Here is a 21,059-nt window from a genome sequence, read left to right as displayed (position 1 = left end):
AATCCTTGCCATAAGTGATTCTAACATCAGGGGTGTGAATACTTATTTAAATGATATATTTCTGTATTTTATTTTCAATACATTTGCTAACTTTTCTAAAAACATGTTTTCACTTAGTCATTATGGGGTATTGTGTGCGAATGTTTGAGAAACAAATACGATTTAATCCATGTTGAAATCAGGCTGGAACACAACAACATTTGAAATAAATCAAGGGGTATGAATACTTTCTGAAGGCACTGTACAGTGTATCCATAGAATTAGAGATACAGTATAACGTATTCATACAAATAGTGCTGCATCCACTCCGGCAGGGGGCAGCATTTCAGAGATGTGGTGCACAGATTACAGGAAAAGGATGAAGCTGCTGCTAATACAGAGCTAGCCAGTTTGTAGCAGCTTGTCAGTGGAGACGGGTCAGAAGAAAACTGTCAGGTGTACAGTAGTTTGCCAGTCGATAGACTTGGCTGTGAAGCGGGGCGTTGGTCCCCTAAACCCCGTTTCAAATGGCAGAATATAGCCAAACGGGTATCTTGACGGCGCTTCTGCTGTTCACAGTTGTCACTGTAAAAGACATTTACGTCGGGAGGTCCATGATGACTCAACACCCAGCGCAGGCCTCTGACAGCCTGAATATGGGGGATGATCTTTTGCGGGATGCCGACCCACAGAGGCTCAGCAAGCAGGCCCTCTACACTGGGCCAGTGCTGAAATTCCAGTTTTGGTAAGATTATCGTTTTTTTTCTGTTATGTAGCTATTTTTCTAGCTAACGTTAGATAGCAGGCGCAGTTAGCTAGTCAATGCTAACTAGCTTATGCTAACTAGCCATTTGATCGTTTGGGGACATTGTTTTATGCTAGCTACTAGCTAGTTAGCTAGTAAGTTCTTAGCTGAGCTTGCTCGCTAATCCTCCTATACAGCCTTTTGGCTCCTAATATAGAATGAAAGAACCGGCATATTACCTGAACTAGCTAACTATATGCAGGCTGCTAGTCTGGAATTTGGTGTCACAGTGTCCAGCTATGTTTAATGTAACCTTTTACCGTAGGCAAATCAGTTAAGAACAAAATCGTATTTATGACGGCCTACACCGGCCAAACCTGGACCAATTGTGCACTCCCAAACACAGCCGGTTGTGATATAGCCTGGAATCGAACCAGGTTGTCTGTAGTGACACCTCAAGCACTGAGATGCAGTGCCTTAGACCACTGCACCACTTGGGAGCCACAAAATATAACTTCAATAATATAACTTCTAATTTCTGTCAAATACACACATTTCTAACCAGTTTCTGTGTTACAGCATCTCCTGAGGGTATAGCAAGGTGTTCCAGGAGTACTCCCGGTCTATCAGCCAGTTGTACCCGGACATCCGCATAGAAGGGGAAAATTACCCTCCCACAACCATCAACAAGTAAGATGGCATGTTATTGCCATGTAGCCAGTCAACATATTTATTTCGTCAGGGAATTTGGTGTTCTGATCACCACTTTTTGCCCTCCACCAGATATCTCGGAAATTTATTTTCCTACTTCAAACTTCTTGCCATTGCCCTGGTTGTCAGTGGACAAAATCCCTTCGCTATGCTTGGATTGGAGACTCCCAGAGCATGGACGTGGACTCAAGAAAATAAGGTGAGGTTTTACGGTTTCAACCTCAATAGATTTTGACTAAACACACTTGTTTGTCTTCCAGATATTCTCGTGCCTGATGACATTCTTCCTCAGTAACATGTTGGAGACCCACTTCTTGTCCACTGGTGCATTTGAAATCACACTAAATGGTGAGTTGAATGGGGTCACTGAAAACACTTTCTTCACTTTACATCCTTGCATGGATGTACACAACTAATTCATTGATGATGAAATTCAGTTAAATTATATGTAAACATCTTTGTCTCCAATCTTTTCTACACTCCCTTTTAGATGTACCAATCTGGTCCAAGCTGCAGTCAGGATATGTACCCAACATTCAGGAGATCTTCCAAATCCTTGATAATCACATTAAGATGAATCAAGTTGACAAGATCTCCTTTCCATCTCTGTAGTGCTGACGTTTAAGAAGATTAGTAGGTAATGAAATGCATCTGCCATCCACAGACTGAAGCATGTCGATGTTGTTTATTTGTGTTATCTTAGACATGGACTCTGGGGCAAGTGTTCGTTAACAGCCTGCTCTGTTTCTCCATCCCAGGTCTCTGAAGCAGTTGCTCAGGTCAGTGGGACTGCGTTGTGGTGTAATGAAGGCTTGGTCTGCAAACAGCTTGCTGTGAGGCCAGGCTGGATGTCCCTGCCACTGACCACACTTCCTCTGCCCTGGGAAACGCTCCTGTGTCCTCGATCTAAACAAAAAATAAGCACGCCACTAGCTGGCTTGGATGACAAGATCCTGTCATATACAGATATTTTGTGAGCAAATTTGAAATATGTTATTTTAAGAGGCTACTGTGATGTGTCTTGTGTCCTCCAGGGTAGTCCTATAAGTGGTTTAGTTAAAGAAAGCGAATGGTTTGCACTGCTGTTGTACCAAGGGCTTTTGTAATGGGGTGGTTGTTTTTTCAGTCAGCCGTTCTGTGTCAAGTCTCCCTTGACTGTCTGAACCTTTACGTTGGGGACACTGGGGGGAGGGCTTGTTCTGTCCTGATTGATTTGACAAAATTAGTTCTGTTTGAGCTGAAGTTTTGAAATGCTTGAAGTCTTTGAATGTGCTTCTTTTTTTACAGCTCTTATCTTTCAGGTGTTATCCATGATTGAAATAGTTGTTTTGGGGGGGAAGAAAATGAATCAGAGGGCTAATTGCTCACTGTTTCTTTTAATGTTAATTCGGTCTGATGGATCTTCTAGTGGAGATGCTTGATGTGTTTTTGAGTACAGTGAATTGTCCAACCAGGTTGCTGACAATGTAAAAGTAGCACGGAAGAAAGTTAAGCTGTACGTGCCCAGCAGCCTAACAATTCAAAGTAGTGGATATTGTGCAACACAACAGTTATATTTTATCTTCGTGAACTTATGAAACGAATGGTTAAAGAAAGCACTGCTAGCTGAATGAAATGATATTGTTATCTAATGATCCCTCTCACTCAGTTTGACATTGTCAACCACTCCTAAGTAGTGAGAAAGCACTCTTGTCCTTGCATATGTGTGTGAAATCAGATGGTGTGGCTACAACTCAAGGATTGAAGCAGAATAAAATATCTGTCTTGTCTTAAAGTAATAAACATTCTGAGAGGTTTCACTCATGTCAGTGCCCAGTTGTGATGTTGTAGAAAGAAAAACACTCAATATAAAATATTATTCAATACAAACGATTGAAGGTCCTCCACATGTTGAAACATTTTGTATGACATTTTGATACTCTTACTAATACACATCTAAAAGTCACAAAAAACAGGTACCACATTGTGAATGCCTATTGAATTGATAAGCTAGTAAACTACCTTAAACAGTTGGATTGATAGAATAATAAGGGCCAGGGTTGAGTCAGTTGCTGTTCCAGGGGCAGAATGGCGTGACGTGAAACATGTAGCAGTGGGTGCATACCCTCACAGCCTTGACCTGGCCGTACCGCGGTAGAGGTGCTGAGCGGGCAGAGCAGCGAGAACAGAAGATCTGAGATGACATACATTTCAAAATTATTCGCATACATTCACAAGTCTGTGTTCAATTAGTAAGTGTGTGTGGCTGGAAGTTGAGTGGTGATTATATGGTACCCTTGTCTGGGTATTTACAGGTACCTTGCCACAGCTCCTGCAGTGGTGCTTCTTGCGTATTAAGGTGAAGGGGGCGTTACATGCTGTGCAGACGCTACAGGCCTCATCAGGAACCCAGTTTGGGAGCGCTACATGTGATTGAGGTTGTTGATGTATGGTTAGAAAATGATAATAGGGACAGTTAAAATGACAAGACCAAAAGGAGACATCACCTTCATATTGGACATCTTGCTCCATCGATGGGGAGGAGGACAGCCACTCCATACACAAGGCACAGTCCTCCAGAGCCTTGTTACTCAGGCCTACGGATGCTGGTTAGACATGAACAGGACACAGACCATATTGAACTGGGAGTCGAGAGATTTTGGATGCATCTATGTCACAGAAGGCTGCTGAGGGGAGGACAGCTCATAATAATGGCTGGAACGGCGCAAATGGAATGACATTAAACACATGGAACCTATCTATTGAATGTATTTGATACCATTCCACCTATTCCTCTCCAGCCATTTCCACAGCCTGTCCACAATATATGTTCCACCAACCTCCTGTGGTCTACGGACGCAGCAAATAATATGATTAAGGTAAAATTTCTTAAAATAAGAGATAAGCCCTTTTAGATTAAAATAAGAAAACATTTCTGCCAATGATGTTAGATAATTTAGCTTGGTAAGATTTTTTTTAAAGTGAGTAATCACTCAATATAAGATATTTAAGCGTGCTTAGATTGAACTTTTTGCAGTGTAGAATCTCTCATGTCATGGTTATGTCACATTATATGCCCAAGCACTGCAGTACCTTTCCTTTGCTTGTCTTCTTCTGCAAGAACTGTCTTAGTCGTCATTATCTGGAAGAGTGTCTTCAATATGGTTCTTAGGTCACTGGAGTAGTTGCTTTGTAGCTGGTCTGCAACACCTGGTTACAGTTGATACATTATCAGAGACTAAGATCACTTGTCCCCTCAGTCTGTTTTAGGATGTAAGAGCTATGTCAAACAGAGGGATAGGCATATCCAGATACTGTATGACATAATACAGGGGCAGACTGGCCATCTGGCATTTCGGGAAATTGACAGATGGGCTGGTCCATTTTTAGTCGTGCTGAAATTTCGGTTACATTATTTGAATGCCGTTTTGTTCTGTTTTTTTTCTGCCCGATGCGCAGTTTCTCTAGAGATAAATCAGATCAAGCCCAAACTGTGCGATGTAGTAGGGAGTTGTTAAGACAGCATAGGTAGAAGCTCTATAAAGATGAGATGATGACTTGGAAGGAAATAATAAAGTCATCAAATAAAATAAATGTAATATACACAACTGAAATATTTTATTAAAGTAATGTGAATACATTATGGTTAATAAATGGACCGTCACTACCATCATGGGACTTTTATTTATTGTTTTATTCAGTGTTGTTACAGCATTCAACCCACATAATGCGTAGTGCATTTATTGTAAAAAATAAATAATCAAAAATGAAATTGAAAACCGTGATATTTTTTTTTTTATTGGAACGAAACCAAAACGACCTCAAAAAGCACTAATAGCTCAACGCTCATTTTTAGCGTAGTGGCCCTGTCAAACTTTTTTTTGTTAATTTTTAAAATTAAAATGATGTGGCTAATGACGGGGTTCTAAAGGGGGGAAAATTAGCACATTTTTTACAATATTGACAAAGCGAAAGACAATGAGGACCTACTGTACCTGAGATGCACACAAACAGACGGTGAAGGAGGTCACCGCTGCTATTGAAACGGGATCGGATATTGTGGCAGGCCAACTGGATGTCAGGATGCTCAATCCCCTCTGTGTTATTACTGCTGGGTTGATAGCTGAGAGAAGTAGGGGACATAGGGAACATTAGGTTCTGCTCAGTCATTGAAAACTAGGCTAAAACTGTTATTGTCATGTATTATAAAAATTCTGTAATTTATAAAGTGCCACTAGAGAAAATAGTATAATCTACTGGTTTATAGTAGTGTAATAGTAGTATAATTGATCAACTTTTTGGTTACGTCATTCAAACTAGAGCAAGTATGAGGTTAGCACTTACCTGAACTGAGACAGGGTGTATTCCTCTGGCTCTGCCTCTACCACTATCTGTTCAGCCTTCCTATCTCCATTGGTTCTCCACTGGGTCAGGCTGGGGCAGGCAACAGATGCTGGAACACCATCTCTCTGTTGACCCTTGGCCCGTAGTGAAGAGAACCGTGGGCCCAGCACATGGCTCCTCTCCTTCCCCTGTTCCCTGGGGCTCAGAGCTGGGCTTCTAACAGCAGATAAGAGGGGACCTTGGGTTTGGGGAGTCAGGCAGCTGTAGGTGTCATGGTCTGGTGGGAATATATGCAGACTGGAGCACTGGAGGCAGATACAGGGGCTGATCTGGCAGTATGTGGCCCCTTCATTCAGAGACTGCAGCTGTGAATCCTCTTCATCGTTGTCTTCATCGTCATCTTTTTCCTCTTTCACCTTCTCGGTCCAGGTAGACAGGTTGGGAGATGGGGGATTGATCACAGTTGCAGAGATTTTCATCCCCTTCATTCTCAGTGCAATCAGCTCTGCTGTCTCTAAAACATCCTGGCTCACATTCTGGCTCAACCCCTCCCCATTCAGGCAGATGGGGGGGACAGAGAGAGCCCCAGGGTCTGGGATCGAGAGCCTGCTACTGCTGGGCCAGTTCTTGCTGCGCTGGAGGGCTGCCTCCGCACACTTCCTGGACAAGCTGGTCCACGGTGAAGAAGGGCAAGACATGTTCCGCCTCATATTCAGATATGGGGAGTTAGGAAGGGAATAGCCTTGCTTCTGTGTCCCGTCCAAGTCATCCATGTAGAAGACACGCTCCTCTTTGTCTACACTTGACCCACCAGATGACCAACCACCAGACGACACTCTGCTCCCAGCCCTGCGGAGCCTGAGAGGAGAGGCCATGGGGCTGGGGGTGAGGCTGGCAGCCCCCCTCCTCTGGGGGTAAGGAGATGAAGTCTGGCTGGGTGCTGGGGACAGAAAGCTGGACATCTCATCTCCCGCCTGGTAGAACATCATGCTGAGCAGCTCCATCTCCATGATGTCCGTCTGCATGGAGGATGACAGCTCAACCTCTGCGTCCCACTCTAAACGGCCAGGTTCAACTTCCAGGAGGGAAGGGTTGTCCTCCTTGTCCTCCTCCATCACGACACATGCCTGAGGAGGAACACTTGACTGGGACTTTGCCCCCTGCCTCCCATGCATGGTATGCTCTAGTTGCTGGGCCAGAGTGATGGCTGAATGTGGTATGGCTGAAGAACAGCGGCGGGCAACCAAACCCTCTTCATGAGTGACACAGAGGTTGCGTTCCAACGAATGAAGCTCTTCTTCCTTGAGCGTGCGCAGGAGATTCCTGTTCATATACCAAAATGTTGACTTTTGAAAATAACTCATCAAGACTAATGCTATTGTTAAAACTAGGCTTTGAAACGGAGGTACTGTACCTAATTTTCTTCAGTAAAGAGTGGAAGGGCCTGAATAACTCAGACATGTCCTCCAACTCACCATCCAGCTTCATGGGGCCATCAGGAAACACCATTAGACCACTAGACAGACACATGGCATTTGGTTTGAGAATTTGTAGTGATGTAGATTATTCAAATACTGTACAATAAAAATGACAATTGAAAAGGTATTTATTGGAGAGTTTCTTCAGAACACTCACCACACTATAGCTAATCGTGGGATTGTAAACATGAGTGCAGGCTCATAGTCATCGATCAGGTCTTGAGTGATATATCCCCGTTTTAGTGCCCTAACAGAATCCATGAGGGAAAAATGACTTAGTAACATTTATTAGTAGATTAATAAATCAATTATTTGATAGGAAGCATATATACAGTAGGTGAGAACTATGTATACATTCTCACCTGGACACTGTCTCACAGAACAGCACAGTGACATCCTGTTGGATGTCATACTGTTTAAAGGACTTAACTGGTACCATGGCTGAAACATAGCTGAGGTACAGAAGGAAAAAGATAGTGAGTGTGTTACGCTATGAAACCCACTTTTCCTGTGGGAGTAAAATATCATTTTCACTGTCTCACCTGAACTCGAAACCTGCAAACAGGTTGTCAAATTTTCTCAAGGCCTGGCACAGTAGCTCTGTATAGATGTTCCGATTGCGCAGAGCCTGGTCACGGGCGATGTTCCGTACTTCATCTATGCAGCGAGTCAGTTCCTTTGCTAGGGGACGCATTGCCTCGCTCTCAGCCTCCTGGTTCATGATGATGGAGCCAGCAGCCAAACACTAGGGAGATAACATAAATGTGTTATTCTACATAGTCAGCTTTTCGAAGATAATAGCTAAAATCGCTATGACCAGCAATTGTTCTATAATGCTGTCGCCGAGACATGAACGCCTGAAGTGTCAAGATAAGATTATGCTAGCAGGTACCTCAGCTCCAAACCACAGCTGGCCTTCCAGGTTCTCTTGTTGAATCTCGTCTGGGAACTTGACATAGAAGTCTCGGTTGGCTCTCTCGCCTGGAATACACTCATTCATGATCTGGTTGAGGATGCTCAGCACATTGTCCTGTTGTAAATCCAAGAAGAGGAATTGAAATCCCATTGAAGATAGCACATACTATTTTACAGTTTGTGAATCATTATCTTAAAGGTCTCTACTGGTGCTTTTATCATTACAATAAGAGGAAGTGATGATGATTCACTTATCCGTGTCCAAAATGGCGCCCCATTCCCTTAGTAGTGCACTACATTTTACCAGGGCCTTTAGGGCTCTGGTCAAAAGTAGTGCACCAAATAGGGAATATGGTTCCATTTGGGACACAGCCTTTCTTTACCTGGCAGGAGCGGAACTGGCTGACCAGCAGGGCACAGCGTTGGGGTTCGTTCTTGCCATTCAGGCTGTTGAGCTTGGCAGCCACTTGCCTCAGCTCTTCATCAGCACAGTAGAACTGGGCGAGCAATTGTTGGTCCGATTTCTTCAGGCAAACAAATAGTGTAACATTAAGAAATGAAAGACTGAATAGACTAATCACATTTTTTATGGTAAAAGGACTGAGGAGGGAGGGAGTAACAGTACATCTTTTTTTCTGTAAGATTCTACACTTTGGACAAACAAAAGGAGCTCAACAAATGAGAGAGAACAATGCCCCTGGGGTATGACTTGTGGCTAGCTGAATCAAGCCCAGAAGCAGCTATTGAACGAGGCTGTGTTTCTTTTACAAAGCCCAGCAGCCACCGAAAAAGGAGCCCTTACTGTAATTAGCTGGGCAGCAGCTTATATGTCCGTGTTTACAGAGGAAACGTGGACATACCACTGGTTTGAAGTTTAAAAAGAATACTGCTAGCATGTCTGACTCAAATACAGGATATTCTACATGGAATAGTAATGCTAATGTTTATACGATTATTGTTGCTCCATTTTTTTATATATAATGGGAAACATGTTTCTCACACAAAAAAAAGACAAAGAAACTGCTAGGAAATGCAAGAATAGATTTTTTTCTTAAAATACCTCAAATAATAAAGGGTTATGAATTATTAGATTTGAATAAAATCTTCCAAAAAATAGTATCAGACATTTGATAGGGCCAAAAGATTGTGATGGGTGGCAGGTAGCCTAGTGGTTAGAGCATTGGACCAGTAACCAAAAGGTTGCTGGATTGAATCCCTGAGCTGAGAAGGTAAAAACCTGTTGTTCTGCCCCTGAACAAGGCAGATAACCCACTGTTTCACGGTAGGCTGTCATTGTAAATAAGAATTTGTTCTAAACTAACTTGCATGGTTACATTTTTTAAAAGACACTTACTTACCTTAGGTTTGTGAAACCACTTTCGAAATCTGTTCATGGTTGAAAATGTTCACCTTGTCTATATCCTTAGTTTAATCTAGCTAATCTAATATTCAAATCAAAAATAATCCCAAGATTTCTGTCAAAGCCGTTCCAGATTACTTTAGTGCAGCAGCAGCAATGCCAGCATATCCTTCTTCAACCACACGATTGTCAAAGGAGACTTGCCTGTTCTCACCCTTTTTACCTGATCTTACCTGCACATTTATGGGCGGGGCATAGACTACCTTGATGTATGGATTTACAGGAACCTGTAAACATGAATGACTTAAAGAAATGTTTGGTTACTGAATTAATCCATTATTGTAAAGTAATCCATTGAGTTTGGAAAACATGTACTTCCATTTTCTCTATTTGTATTTACTGAAATGCATTTGTGTACTTCTTCTCATTCCAAATCAACTACTATAGCAGCTTAAATGACTTTAAATAGATTTTACCATTATGATAATATTGTGCCACTTGTCAGAGTAGTAACACCAATGATACATTTTAGGTCATTTTTGATTTTATCTGAAATGGAGACCACAGATGCTCAAACCTAAGGTCATTAACCCTTTAAAATCATTTACAAAGGTGATATGATTAATCATGTTTCTCACAATGTAGCTTCCCTTCATTTAAATTGAGTAATACCTCATGCCATTTAAGATTGAGACACACAAAATGTCAATGGAATAATCCTCACATTTATCTCACATTTATAGACCCCTCTCCCAACAATAGTTTGCCACTGAAGGGAATGCTCAGGGTCCTTGTAGAAAACCCTTACAGTCCCTCTCCTGAACAATAACACAGCCCTCTTTAACTTTTGAAACAAGTAGCCTACCTGCCCCCAACTACAACTCTATATTTTTTTTACTGATTTACAATATATTAAATGTTTTTTTCCTTATTTTTTTCCTTTGAAGCATGCAAAGCAATAGAGATACTGAATCTCTAAAGGGCAATTGATGATAATGACGATAAAACCAGTAGTGATCAGCCATTTACAAATGAGAGTGATGGAGGGATGAATACTGCTGGGGAAACAATGAGTAGTGTTGAGAGTAGACCTGTAAATGACCACTCTAGACTAAGACGTTGGAGTAGAACGTCATAAAGTTTTGGTAGTGTTCCCAGAACCAGCAAGTAAGTACTTTCATCCGTTGCATTTCACAAAATCAATTAGGAAAAAGATTGGGGTGATTAGGGATGCCAAACCACTGGGTTATGGGAAGGTTCTGATCATTGCAAATAGTAAAACAAAATATATATACTCACTATATTGGGGTCGGGTGAAATGTCACATTCATGATGTTACGTCTAAACTGAGAGGAGTAATTGCTGGGATGCCAGTGGAAATGACCATGGAAGAAGTTAAGGCTTCCCTGAAAGGAGGAAAAGTTATTGAAGCAAAAAGGATGAAAAGCGAAAAGAGTGGCGGTCGAGTGGACACTACAACTGTACTGTTACACATTGAGGGGAACCTGCCGAATAGGGTGCAGCTAGGATCACTACTCAGTTATCCGGTTAGCTAAAGCAGCCTAACGCTTCGAACACAGTCGGTGTGACTGTGTTTTGCATCACTGCTGCATAACATTTTGCGCAGCTAGGCAACTATACTGATGCAGGTAACTTTTGCAAATGGTCGCATGCGGTTGAACACATGGAGGAGAGAATCATTTTCGCAGTATCCTCAAAACGGTGTCTTTTTGACATAACTGCTGACAGCTACAGGGACATTAACACACAAAAAAATGCTGATTGGAGACAAGGGTGCACGATAGTAGAATTGCCAGGTCAGTTTAGTAGTGAGCTTGTGCTAGATGTGGCTAGTTAGCGTTAGCTAGCTTGTTAACCTAGCCATTGAAGTGTGTGTGTAAAATAAATAGTCAAATAAATTATGCTAGTTACTACCCCTGATAACTTTACCAAATAATCATGTTTGAAAGAGTGTGAGTGTGTATGCTAGATAAATAGTAATAGAAATTGTAGATACTACTGTACCCCTGATAATTTGGTCAGATAACCGTGTGTGTTTGTCTATGTGTACAGTAGGTGACATGTCCATGATAGCTATCTAATAACTATAGTTATGCTAGGTAATGGTTTGACTTATCATGTTCATGTCTATGTAGAAGAAGAGAAAGGAGGAAGTGGATAGGACTCAGGGGCAGGTATCAGAGAGAGAGAAGAAGAGGTCTGGGTCAGCAGCTTCAGGTCAGCAGCCTTGGCGCTTCTGCCACATTCTTTTCTGGATCCATTTATTGTGCCTCGGGCAACGAGTGGCAATTTTACAGCCAGACCCTCTACTACATCATCCACAAGTGTTGTTGCCACCGGTACATCAAGACCCTCAACGTCACCTACAAATGCGACCCTCACCTTCACCAGTGGAGTGAGACCCTCTACAACATCATCCACGAGTATGACCACCACCGGTGCAGCCATGGAAGATGATGAAATAGAGGAAGCACCTCTGGATCTAGGACCACCTGAGATTATTATGAACCTCACGGAAGTGACCACTGAGGACCTCGTTGAACAGGATGTGGCCGTGAAAAGAAACAGAGAGAGAAACGAAGAGGAACAACGTCACACCAGCCCCCAGATCCACTCAACTCATTTCAGCAGAGGCTCTCCTCCAAGCCATCGAGAGGGATGCAGCCCAACCTGATGCTCACAGCAAGGAGGATGAAGAGACCATCTTTGCCATGAGCCTGGTGCCAACACTGAAGAGGCTGCCTCAGTGAAGAAAAGCAGCAGTCAAGGTTAAAATGTATCAGCTGCTTTTCGAAGCCGAGTTCAATGGTACGTTTTTTTTCTCCACATCACAGGTAGTGTCATAAGTGCGACAGTGAAGTAAAGTAGGTCATTTTTACAGTATAGTCATGTAGATTCATTGGTATTTCAGATCAAAGTATTAATATGAGGCAAATGTATAGCTGTTGTTTCTGGGTTAGAAAATAAATATCCTAAAACAGTTTGCTGTCATATTCATCTTTTGATCTGAAATACAAATTCCATGAGTAAACACCAAGTATTACCAACTTTACCACACTGTTCCTATATTTATGCCACTAACTACACTATACAAGCAGTATTTAGTTAACATAAATCTCACCTTTTATGGTGTCATATTATGTTAATATATATTATGTTTATTGCATCATTAAAAAAATATTTTAAACCAACTTTGGGAAAAGTTATAGTCCTAATGAACATTCTGTAAATGTACATCTCATGTCACATAAGGGTTATTAACTAGAGAGCCTTTTAGCTAGCTAGGTTGCACATAAAATATATCTAATATCAATCAATTACGGTATCAAAAGCTTTAAAAATTCACTAGAATTTAGCTTACCGGAGACAAATCGGGCATTCAACTGGGCTAATTGACTCCCGGTAGTTGGTATCCATCCGGGCGATCCTGGCTCCAACCACCTTGAGCAGGTGATCGAACTCGCTTCGGTTCAGACGAAAGTAACTTCGAAATTCTTCTCGAAATAGTTGAAGCTCTTGAATGAGACAGTGGAACTCCCCTGCATGCTTTCGGGACTTCAACCATCTCCAGACCCACGCTTTCGGCGGGGCTGGTCCCAGTCCAACTGCGCGATCAAAACCACCTTCCTCAACATTGGTCTCATTGTTGAAAGAGCCTACTCACTGCTATCTTGACTATTTATTATTGCATGTTGCTCCAAAACTATGCATTTTGGAGGGAAATTATATTATAGGCTCTCACAATACATGTTCAGATGTCATCCAATAAATCATATGTATGCTACTCGGCAAATACATTCATACAAATATGTAAAGAAACTATGCAATCAAACTGTTTTTATTATTTAATCTCACATTTTTTACTGGATATGTGTGCAACAAAAATTCGACATTCACATGTTGCTACTTTCTGTCAAGTCTACTCATACAATTTGATGCATATGTTCGATAAATGGAACGTATGCACCACACAGAACGCACTGCAACTGCCTCTGCAATGCAATGCTGCAAGGCAAACGCAGCGTTCCATTGGAAATGAATGTACTTCTGGTGTACCAAAGCGTTTATAACAGTACAGATGAAGATGAAAAATGATCAGGCATACTGTACATCTTACTGTAGAAATTATTGTTGAAACTAGTCTAGGTTGGAACTGTTGCTGTTAAAAACAAGTCATAATTTGTATTCTGTGTCACACTGCTTTGCTTTATCTTGGCCAGGTCACAGTTGTAAATGAGAACTTGTTCTCAACTAGCCTACCTGGTTAAATTAAGGTGAAATAAAATAAAACAATTAAAATAAAAAGAACAAATTATTTTTTACAATGACGGCCTACCCCGTCCAAACCTGGACGACGCTGGGCCAATTATGAGCTGCCCTATGAAACTCCCATTCACGGCGTGATGTGATTCAGCCTGGATTTGAACCAGGGACTGTAGTGACGCTTCTTGCACTGAGATGCAGTGCCTTAGACCGCTGCGCCACTCGGGAGCCCAAAAAGCCGCTCCCATACCTGAAGTTGATAGCCAATGGACAAGAATTGAAGAAGTTTATACATGGCTTAGATGTTTTACTGGATGTGGTGTGTATACAAGAAACATGGATTGGATTATATTGTACCTGTTTATTTCTGTGAGAGGTGATGGAATAGAGGGTCCAGGTGGTGGGTGTGCTACATTTATCAAATAAACCCAGGTTTCAAAGAGCATGAATGTGGGGCGGTGGAGATGTGTAGAGAAGGGGGTAATATCACGTCGTTGAATTACTATAATCCTTGTAAACCCATTTCTGTATCTGAATTAGACACAGTTGCGAAATCCAGTTCAAGTGATAAGGAGATATGTTGTGGAAATGTCTATGCGCATAACAGTTTGTGGGGCAGCAATACCACAAATTCCAATAGTTCAGTTGTTGAAGATTGAATGAGAGGTACATCGTCATGTCCTCCATTGCTGGTATATGTGAGTGGGATGTGAAGATAGAATCCACAATATGCCATTTAGCAGACGCTTTTATCCAAAGCGACTTACAGTCATGTGTGCATACATTCTACGTATGGGTGGTCGCGGGGATCGAACCCACTACCCTGGCGTTACAAGCGCCATGCTCTACCAACTGAGCTACAGAAGGACCACAATAGGTAGTGATCATTTCCCAGTCATGTGCAATGGTGATTTTAGCACGTAAATCTTGGTGGGGCAAACAAACAAAAGAATATGGGCTGCATGCCAGCAAAGCCACTACACTACACTAAACAATGCATAAGCTGCACTATAACGGTGACAAATGGTGCCCACAAACTGTTATGACCTACATAAAGCTTCCCCAACAGCAGAGTCCCAACATCTTACCACTGCTACATCTGGCTATCAGCAGAGCCTTGTCTGGCAGCGAATCAATTCATTCAGCCTCATTTACTACCTTTAAAAAAAACATAACTTACAGTGGCGATTTTTGCATCTAAATCTTGGTGGGGCAACAAAAAAAAGAAGAGTGGGCTGCATGCCAGCAAAGCCACTACTCAATACTAAACAATACATTAATTGCACTATAACGGTGACAAACGGTGCCCACAAACTGTTAGGGCCTACATAAAGCTGTCCCTACAGCAGAGTCCCAACACGTACCAGTTCATTCAGCCTCATTTACTGCCTTTAAAAAAAAACATAGCTGATATGGCTCACTTGCTTAAACAAATTTGGTTTATACTGACATTTGAGATGTACAAACTATGGCATAAGGGGACGACAAGCCGATAAGAGGCAATCCATCATTTCGATTAATTTACGGTGTTAGTAGCCCATATGTCTCAGCCTAATAATTTTGTCTATTTTCACCTCTTAATTTAGCCTACTGTTCTGACTTGTTGGTGCACATGGAGCTATAACCTGTTTTTGAGAAATATAATGATCGAATATTGTAAGAGCTTTTCACTGCCCCATCTGCCCTGAATGACTGGTCGCCACTGGTCATGTGCAACATAGATCTTGACGTATGTTTCAGAAAGGGGAACTGGTTTCAAATTGGTGCTTTAACAAAGCAAACTCAGAACTTTTTGACACTTTGTGTGAAAAAGAGGGTCATAAATTGTCAATGGAAAGGTCGGTAGAAGACTGTGCTGCATCTGTCAATTCAGTCATATTGGATGCTGCCTTATTGTCTATTCCAATAAGAGGGGGGAATGGTAGACTAAAGATAGTTCCTTGGTGGACTGAAGCATGTACTAAGGCCATCAATTGTGATAATGCTTTTAAAACTTTGAAGAATTATTTTACATTTGATAGCTGAGAAAGAGAGCGTTGGCTAGGTGTAACAGTGTTTGTCTGTTGAAAGAGAGTCAGACCAAAATGCAGCGTGGTGGTTACTCATGTTCTTTAATGTAGAATAGTGATACATGAAATAACTATTAAATATACAAAAAACAACAAACGGAATGAGAAAAACCTAATTACAGCCTATCTGGTGAACACTACAGAGACAGGAACAATCACCCACGAAATACACAGTGAAACCCAGGCTACCTAAATATGGTTCCCAATCAGAGACAACGAGAATCACCTGACTCTGATTGAGAACCGCCTCAGGCAGCCAAGCCTATGCTAGACACACCCCTAATCAACCACAATCCCAATGCCTACAAAAAACCCAATACGTCAACACAATAAACCCATGTCACACCCTGGCCTGAACAAATATATAACGAAAACACAAAATACTATAACCAAGGCGTGACACTAGGAAAGTCATTAAGAATGCAAAGAAAGGTGCAAGGCGGGAATTCTGTTCTTCTAGGAAGGGAAACAACTGGGGGATGTGTGGAAAATGTTAAAGAGAATGATGGGGAGAGGAATGACAGTACAGATACCGTGTTGGCTGAGGGAAATGTTACGTCTGTTTCAAACAAAGAATAAGCAGGTGCTCTAGAAAGAGCTTTTGCAGCAGGGCATAAAGTTGACAATCTAAGTGATGAATGTAAAAGATGTAAAGAAGAAAAGCTAAGAATGCATGAAGGTGTTTACAGTAAGAAGTGTGATTGTGGAGAGTCACTGAATGCTTCGTTAACCATGTTTGAAATAACGAGGGCCTTGGAGGGGTGTGGTTGCACTGCTCCAGGTGAAGATCGATTATGCTACATTATGTTTAAACATCTGCCTACAGAAGTTCTGGGAAAGATTGAGTTAATTTAAGAAAATATGGAGGAGAGTGCTACCATCAGGATGGAAACGTGCTGTGGTTTTGCCTTTTGTGAAGCCTGGTAAAGATCCATCCAGTCCTGCTAGTTAAAGACCTATTGCACTTACAGTAAATCTCTGTAAACTAATGGAACAGTTGTTTGTAGGCAGATTGATGTGTTATCTGGAACATAGGGGTCTATTAAGTCCATACCAGAGTGGATTCTGAAAAAGAAGGACTCCCCTTGGTTAAAGTTAGTATTGAGGTGACCAAAGTTTTGGCAATGAAGGATGTGATGTCAAGAGTATATTTTGATATTGAAAAACTATATAATACAATGTGGCGGGAAGGTCTACTGATTGAATTGAATGGAATGGGTATTAGTGGGAGAATGTACACCTGGATAATGGATTTCTTGTTTGACTGAACCTTCCAGGTCAGGGTGAGTTATCAAGAGAATATGAGGTGGAAAATGGAACTCCACAGGATAGTGCTAGAACTATCTTATTCACGTTGAAGATTGATTATTATCTTTTGGGATATTGGACAGGGCATAGGGGCGGCCTTATATACAGATGATGGTGCCATTTGGAAAAGGGGAAGGGATATTCCTTGTGAAATAGAGAAAATGCAAGGTGCTGTTGTAGCAGTAGAGGAATGGTCTTTATCATGAGGTTTCAAGTTATCTGTGTCAAGGTGCTTTTGTAGCAGTAGAGGAATGGTCTTTATCGTGGGGTTTCAAGTTATCTGTATCAAGGTGCTGTTGTAGATATATGGTGTGCAGAAATTTGAAGAGGGTGGCCAGCAGAGATAGGTGATATGGGCTGAGGGAAGCTGAAGGTTGGGATGGGGAACTGGAGACATGTGGGAGTGGAGTTGCTGGACAGAGGATAGAATGACAGAAAGATAAAAGTCTAAATAAACAAAAAAATTAATGACACTGAGGGGCAACACTCTTACATTTAGTGCCGTGCAGGTGTTTGTTCACGTGTAAACATGCATATACACACACCTGTATTCAAACGCACACGTGCACAACCACATGGACACACACACACACATACACGCATGTAAATAGTGCCACACATGCACTCAAACGTATACAGTTGGCCTTTGTTGTCCTTGATGTCTTTTGTTTTTGCATTGTTGTTTTCCTTTGTTTTTCTCTTGTTCCTTTTGTTGGTTGTTGTTGCATTGGGAGAGTTTATTTTGTGTGTGGGAGAGGAGGGGGGGGGGGAATCTTGGATGGTTGTTGGCCTGGCAGTTAGGCGCTTGGGCCAGAGGCCGATAGGTCGATGGTTCAGGTTGGAGATCTATCGACACACCCTTGGGCGGGGCGCTTGACCTTGATTGCTCCTGTGGGTCGCTCTGTTACACTACAGGTAAATTGTATGTTTTAATATTCAATATTCAAGAAGAATTAAAATGTTGTTCTGTTGGATTCTGGCTCATACAGGAGTTAATGGAAATAATATAGTAGATATAATAGCAAAAAGAGCTGAGAAAAATAATATTGTGGATATACAGGTGGAGTTGGGTTAGATTTCTGGCAGTGACAATGGGATGAAAGTAGTAAGGGCAGACATTTTTATAGTACTCGGAAATCTGTATGGGAGATAATGTCATATAATGGGAACAGAAGGCAAGAAGTTATGTTGTGTAGGATGAGATTAGGGCATAGAGGATTTCATTCCTCTTTGAAATGTACAGGGAAACATGGTACAGGAATGTGTAATGGCTGTTTGGTAGAGGAAACGGTTGAACATTTATTATTATTTTGTGAAATGTATGATGTAGAATGGTAGAGGTTGTTTGACAGGGTCAGAGAGGTTGGACAGGAATGGTGAGTGGATGGGTGCGGTGATGGGAGTAGTGAGGTTTGTAAGGAATGCTTTTATTCAATTAGAAATTCTGGGTTAGTTAAGAGAATATAGAGGTATAGATAGGTTGTGACAGGTCTCACACTCCAGTGCAGCAGGTGGTGTATGCAACTGTCATTTGGTTGCGATTCGCCCAAAAAACGTAAAGAAGAAGTCGTGAAGCCCCAGTGGGGTGTAGAAGGAGCAGGCGGCCGTGGGAGGAGGTCGAAAATGGAGGCGGATAGTGTGGACTAAATGGACGAAATGGAGAAAAACTTGGTGAAGCAACAGCTGTGCTGGAATGAGAACAATATGGGTGTCAGTTCTGATGGTATGGAGCGGGAGGAAGAGGGTCAAGGACCAGAATGGTCAGTGGTGGAAAGACGTAGGAAGAAGAGAGATCATGAGACAGAAAGCAGTGAAGCGTCGAGTGAAGAAAGCATAAAGAGGGCCAAGGTAAGAAGCAAGAGTACTGATGTGTTGGAGTGGAAAGTGGTGAAAGTGTTTGAGGAGACCACAGGGCCTCACTTACAACCTATCCAGCTAACTACTGCCGTCGAGAAAGAGGTAGGTGAAGTGAAATTAGCTCGGCTCATTGTAAATGGTAGATTGTTAATATTGTGTGGTTGCCACGCTCAGCAAGGGAAGATTTTGAAAATGGAAAAACTTAATGGGAAGAAGATTAAAAGCCAGGCAGGTACCTGGTGCTGATGCTAGATTGAAGGGAGCCATCACTGGGGTCCAAATATCTATGTCCATAGATGATATTAAAGAAAATGTGAAGGGAGGCAGAGTGATTGAGGCCAAAAGGTTGATCAGTAGGAAAGAGGATCAAAGAAGTGAAAGCTTATCAGTGATGGAGAGGTTTGAGAAAGTCTTGCCGGAAAAAGAATAGAACGGATTCCTTAATTTCAATGTTAGAGAATGTGTCCCATATGCACGGCAGTGTTTTAAATGGCAAAGAATGGGACATGTAGCTGCTCAGTGTAAAGGAAAGAAAGGTGTGGAGGGACACATGATTACGGTGGTTGTGGGAGCAATGTGAAGGTTACGTGCTGTAATTGTGGTACAAGTTAGTAGGAATGTTATTTGTTTTTTTTATGTTCATTGTAGGAAAGAATTGGGCAGATCACGATTGATCGTACATTCAGCACAGTAGGTGGCGGCATACACTTAAACGATTGTTTGCGGGCCGCCATGATATCATAGAAAAAAAAGAAGAAGAAGAAGAAGAAGAAGAAGGGGGAAAAAAGAAGAAAGGAAGAAGCCCAGAGCTGGGCATGTTGGACTGGGACACGTTTTAATACAGTAAAAGCCTCTCATTTTACAGTGGGACTGCCGTGGATCTGTGTAGCCTAGTTATGCTAATATATTTGAGACCAGTTTATTGCAGTTAATTTAATATTTTACTTAATAAGTCAAATATATTTGAGTAGTAAACAGAAAAACAACTAGTCCCAGACAGTTCTCAATAGAACATACCAGAGGGGCATCGTTTACTAGGCTATCTAAATTATAGGGGTCATAGGTTACCACAAGTCTTGGATTACATTGAGTTTGTTGACAAAATGGGACGCCTTTTCACACGGATATTTATTTGTCAAAGGTCCGTGGTGGGTGGGTCTGTGTAAATAAACTATGTGATTATATTGGAGACAGGTTTATTGCGGTGAATGTAATCTGTTAATTTACTGTTATAGTATTTCTAAGTAGCAGCCATATCAGCCAGGGAAAATAATGGTTCTCACTTTATGATAGAACATTCAGATTTTCTGCCTGACTGTGGCACTCTTTACCTGAATTGTTAGGATTTTCTTGTGATCACAACAAAATACTTATTTTGCTCAAATAGAGATAATTTGTTTTCTTTGAAAAGATGGTCCTGGCTGAGAATATAACATTCTGTTTTCTGCCTGAATGTGGCGCTGTTTGCCATAATTCTCTGGATTATTTTGTGACCAGAACAAATCTTCTTATTTTACTCAACTACAGATTTAATTAAATGGTGTGTCTTTGAAAAGGTGGGCCTGGCTGACATGAAAAATACATTAAGGGGTCTCCCGAGCGGCACAGCTGTCTAAGGCACTGCATCGCGGTGCTTGAGGCGTCACTACAGACCTGGGTTTGATCCCAGACTGCATCACAACCCGGCCGTGACCGGGTGGCGCGCAGTTGGTCCAGCATCGTCCGGGTTAGGGGAGGCTTTGGTCGGGTGGCTTTACTTGTCTCATCGTGCTCTAGCGACTCCTTGTGGCGGGCCGGGCGCCTGCAGGCTGACTTCAGTTGTCAGTTGAACAGTGTTTCCTCCAACACATTGGTGCAGCTGGCTTCAGAGTTAAGCGGGCGGGTCTTAAGAAGCGCTGTTTGGCGGGTCATGTTTCCGAGGACACATGACTCGATCTTCTCCTCTCCTGAGCCCATTGGGGAGTTGCAGTGATGAGACAAGATCGTAATTGGATCGCTATTGGATAACACTAAATTGGGGAGGTAAAAAG

General features: G+C 41.9%; 2 protein-coding genes and 1 long non-coding RNA gene across 7 annotated transcripts; 2 read left to right on the top strand and 1 right to left on the bottom strand.

Moving 5' to 3' along the window:
• Window positions 1-370: 370 nt before the first annotated feature.
• On the top strand, window positions 371-3,238 carry selenot2 (selenoprotein T, 2). The gene is made up of 6 exons (XM_035744044.2): window positions 371-724; window positions 1,304-1,414; window positions 1,508-1,634; window positions 1,696-1,783; window positions 1,926-2,072; window positions 2,194-3,238. Exons 1-5 carry the CDS (start codon window positions 507-509, stop codon window positions 2,045-2,047), a joined length of 666 nt encoding a protein of 221 aa, XP_035599937.1. The 5' UTR covers window positions 371-506; the 3' UTR covers window positions 2,048-2,072; window positions 2,194-3,238.
• A 43-nt stretch (window positions 3,239-3,281) lies between these two features.
• LOC118363319 (lateral signaling target protein 2 homolog) lies at window positions 3,282-10,941 on the bottom strand. Of its 5 annotated transcripts, none has more exons than XM_035744040.2 (13): window positions 9,510-10,112; window positions 8,535-8,675; window positions 8,129-8,266; window positions 7,779-7,981; window positions 7,599-7,688; window positions 7,394-7,483; window positions 7,173-7,274; window positions 5,759-7,081; window positions 5,410-5,537; window positions 4,508-4,624; window positions 3,922-4,020; window positions 3,734-3,837; window positions 3,282-3,608 (listed from the first exon to the last, which is right to left on the bottom strand). In XM_035744040.2, the coding sequence occupies exons 1-13, from the start codon at window positions 9,543-9,545 to the stop codon at window positions 3,480-3,482; spliced, it is 2,700 nt and encodes an 899-aa protein (XP_035599933.1). In that variant the 5' UTR covers window positions 9,546-10,112; the 3' UTR covers window positions 3,282-3,479. The 5 variants fall into 5 exon arrangements, with proteins under 5 accessions (XP_035599933.1, XP_035599935.1, XP_035599936.1 ...); XM_035744042.2 differs by having other exon boundaries at window positions 3,282-3,577; XM_035744043.2 differs by lacking the exon at window positions 9,510-10,112 and adding an exon at window positions 10,811-10,941 and having other exon boundaries at window positions 3,734-4,020.
• A 241-nt stretch (window positions 10,942-11,182) lies between these two features.
• Window positions 11,183-12,723, top strand: LOC118363322 (uncharacterized). The gene is made up of 2 exons (XR_004821381.2): window positions 11,183-11,328; window positions 11,668-12,723. It is a non-coding gene; the product is annotated as an uncharacterized LOC118363322 (long non-coding RNA).
• Window positions 12,724-21,059: the final 8,336 nt, after the last annotated feature.

The sequence above is a fragment of the Oncorhynchus keta genome, chromosome 30 (assembly GCF_023373465.1).
Source record: "Oncorhynchus keta strain PuntledgeMale-10-30-2019 chromosome 30, Oket_V2, whole genome shotgun sequence".
Lineage (NCBI taxonomy): Eukaryota > Metazoa > Chordata > Actinopteri > Salmoniformes > Salmonidae > Oncorhynchus > Oncorhynchus keta.
The sequence above is the reverse complement of the archived record's forward strand: the minus strand, read 5'-3'. Positions and strand labels throughout refer to the sequence as shown.

Excerpts from the sequence above, each read along its gene's own strand:
- LOC118363319 (XM_035744039.2), bottom strand. The coding sequence starts at position 9,545 with ATGAACAGATTTCGAAAGTGGTTTCACAAACCTAAG. Across the intron at positions 8,267-8,534 it reads GCCAGTTCCGCTCCTGCCAG|GACAATGTGCTGAGCATCCT; the intron begins GTAAAGAAAGGC and ends GATTTACAACAG. Across the intron at positions 7,484-7,598 it reads TTCTGTGAGACAGTGTCCAG|GGCACTAAAACGGGGATATA; the intron begins GTGAGAATGTAT and ends GGATTCTGTTAG.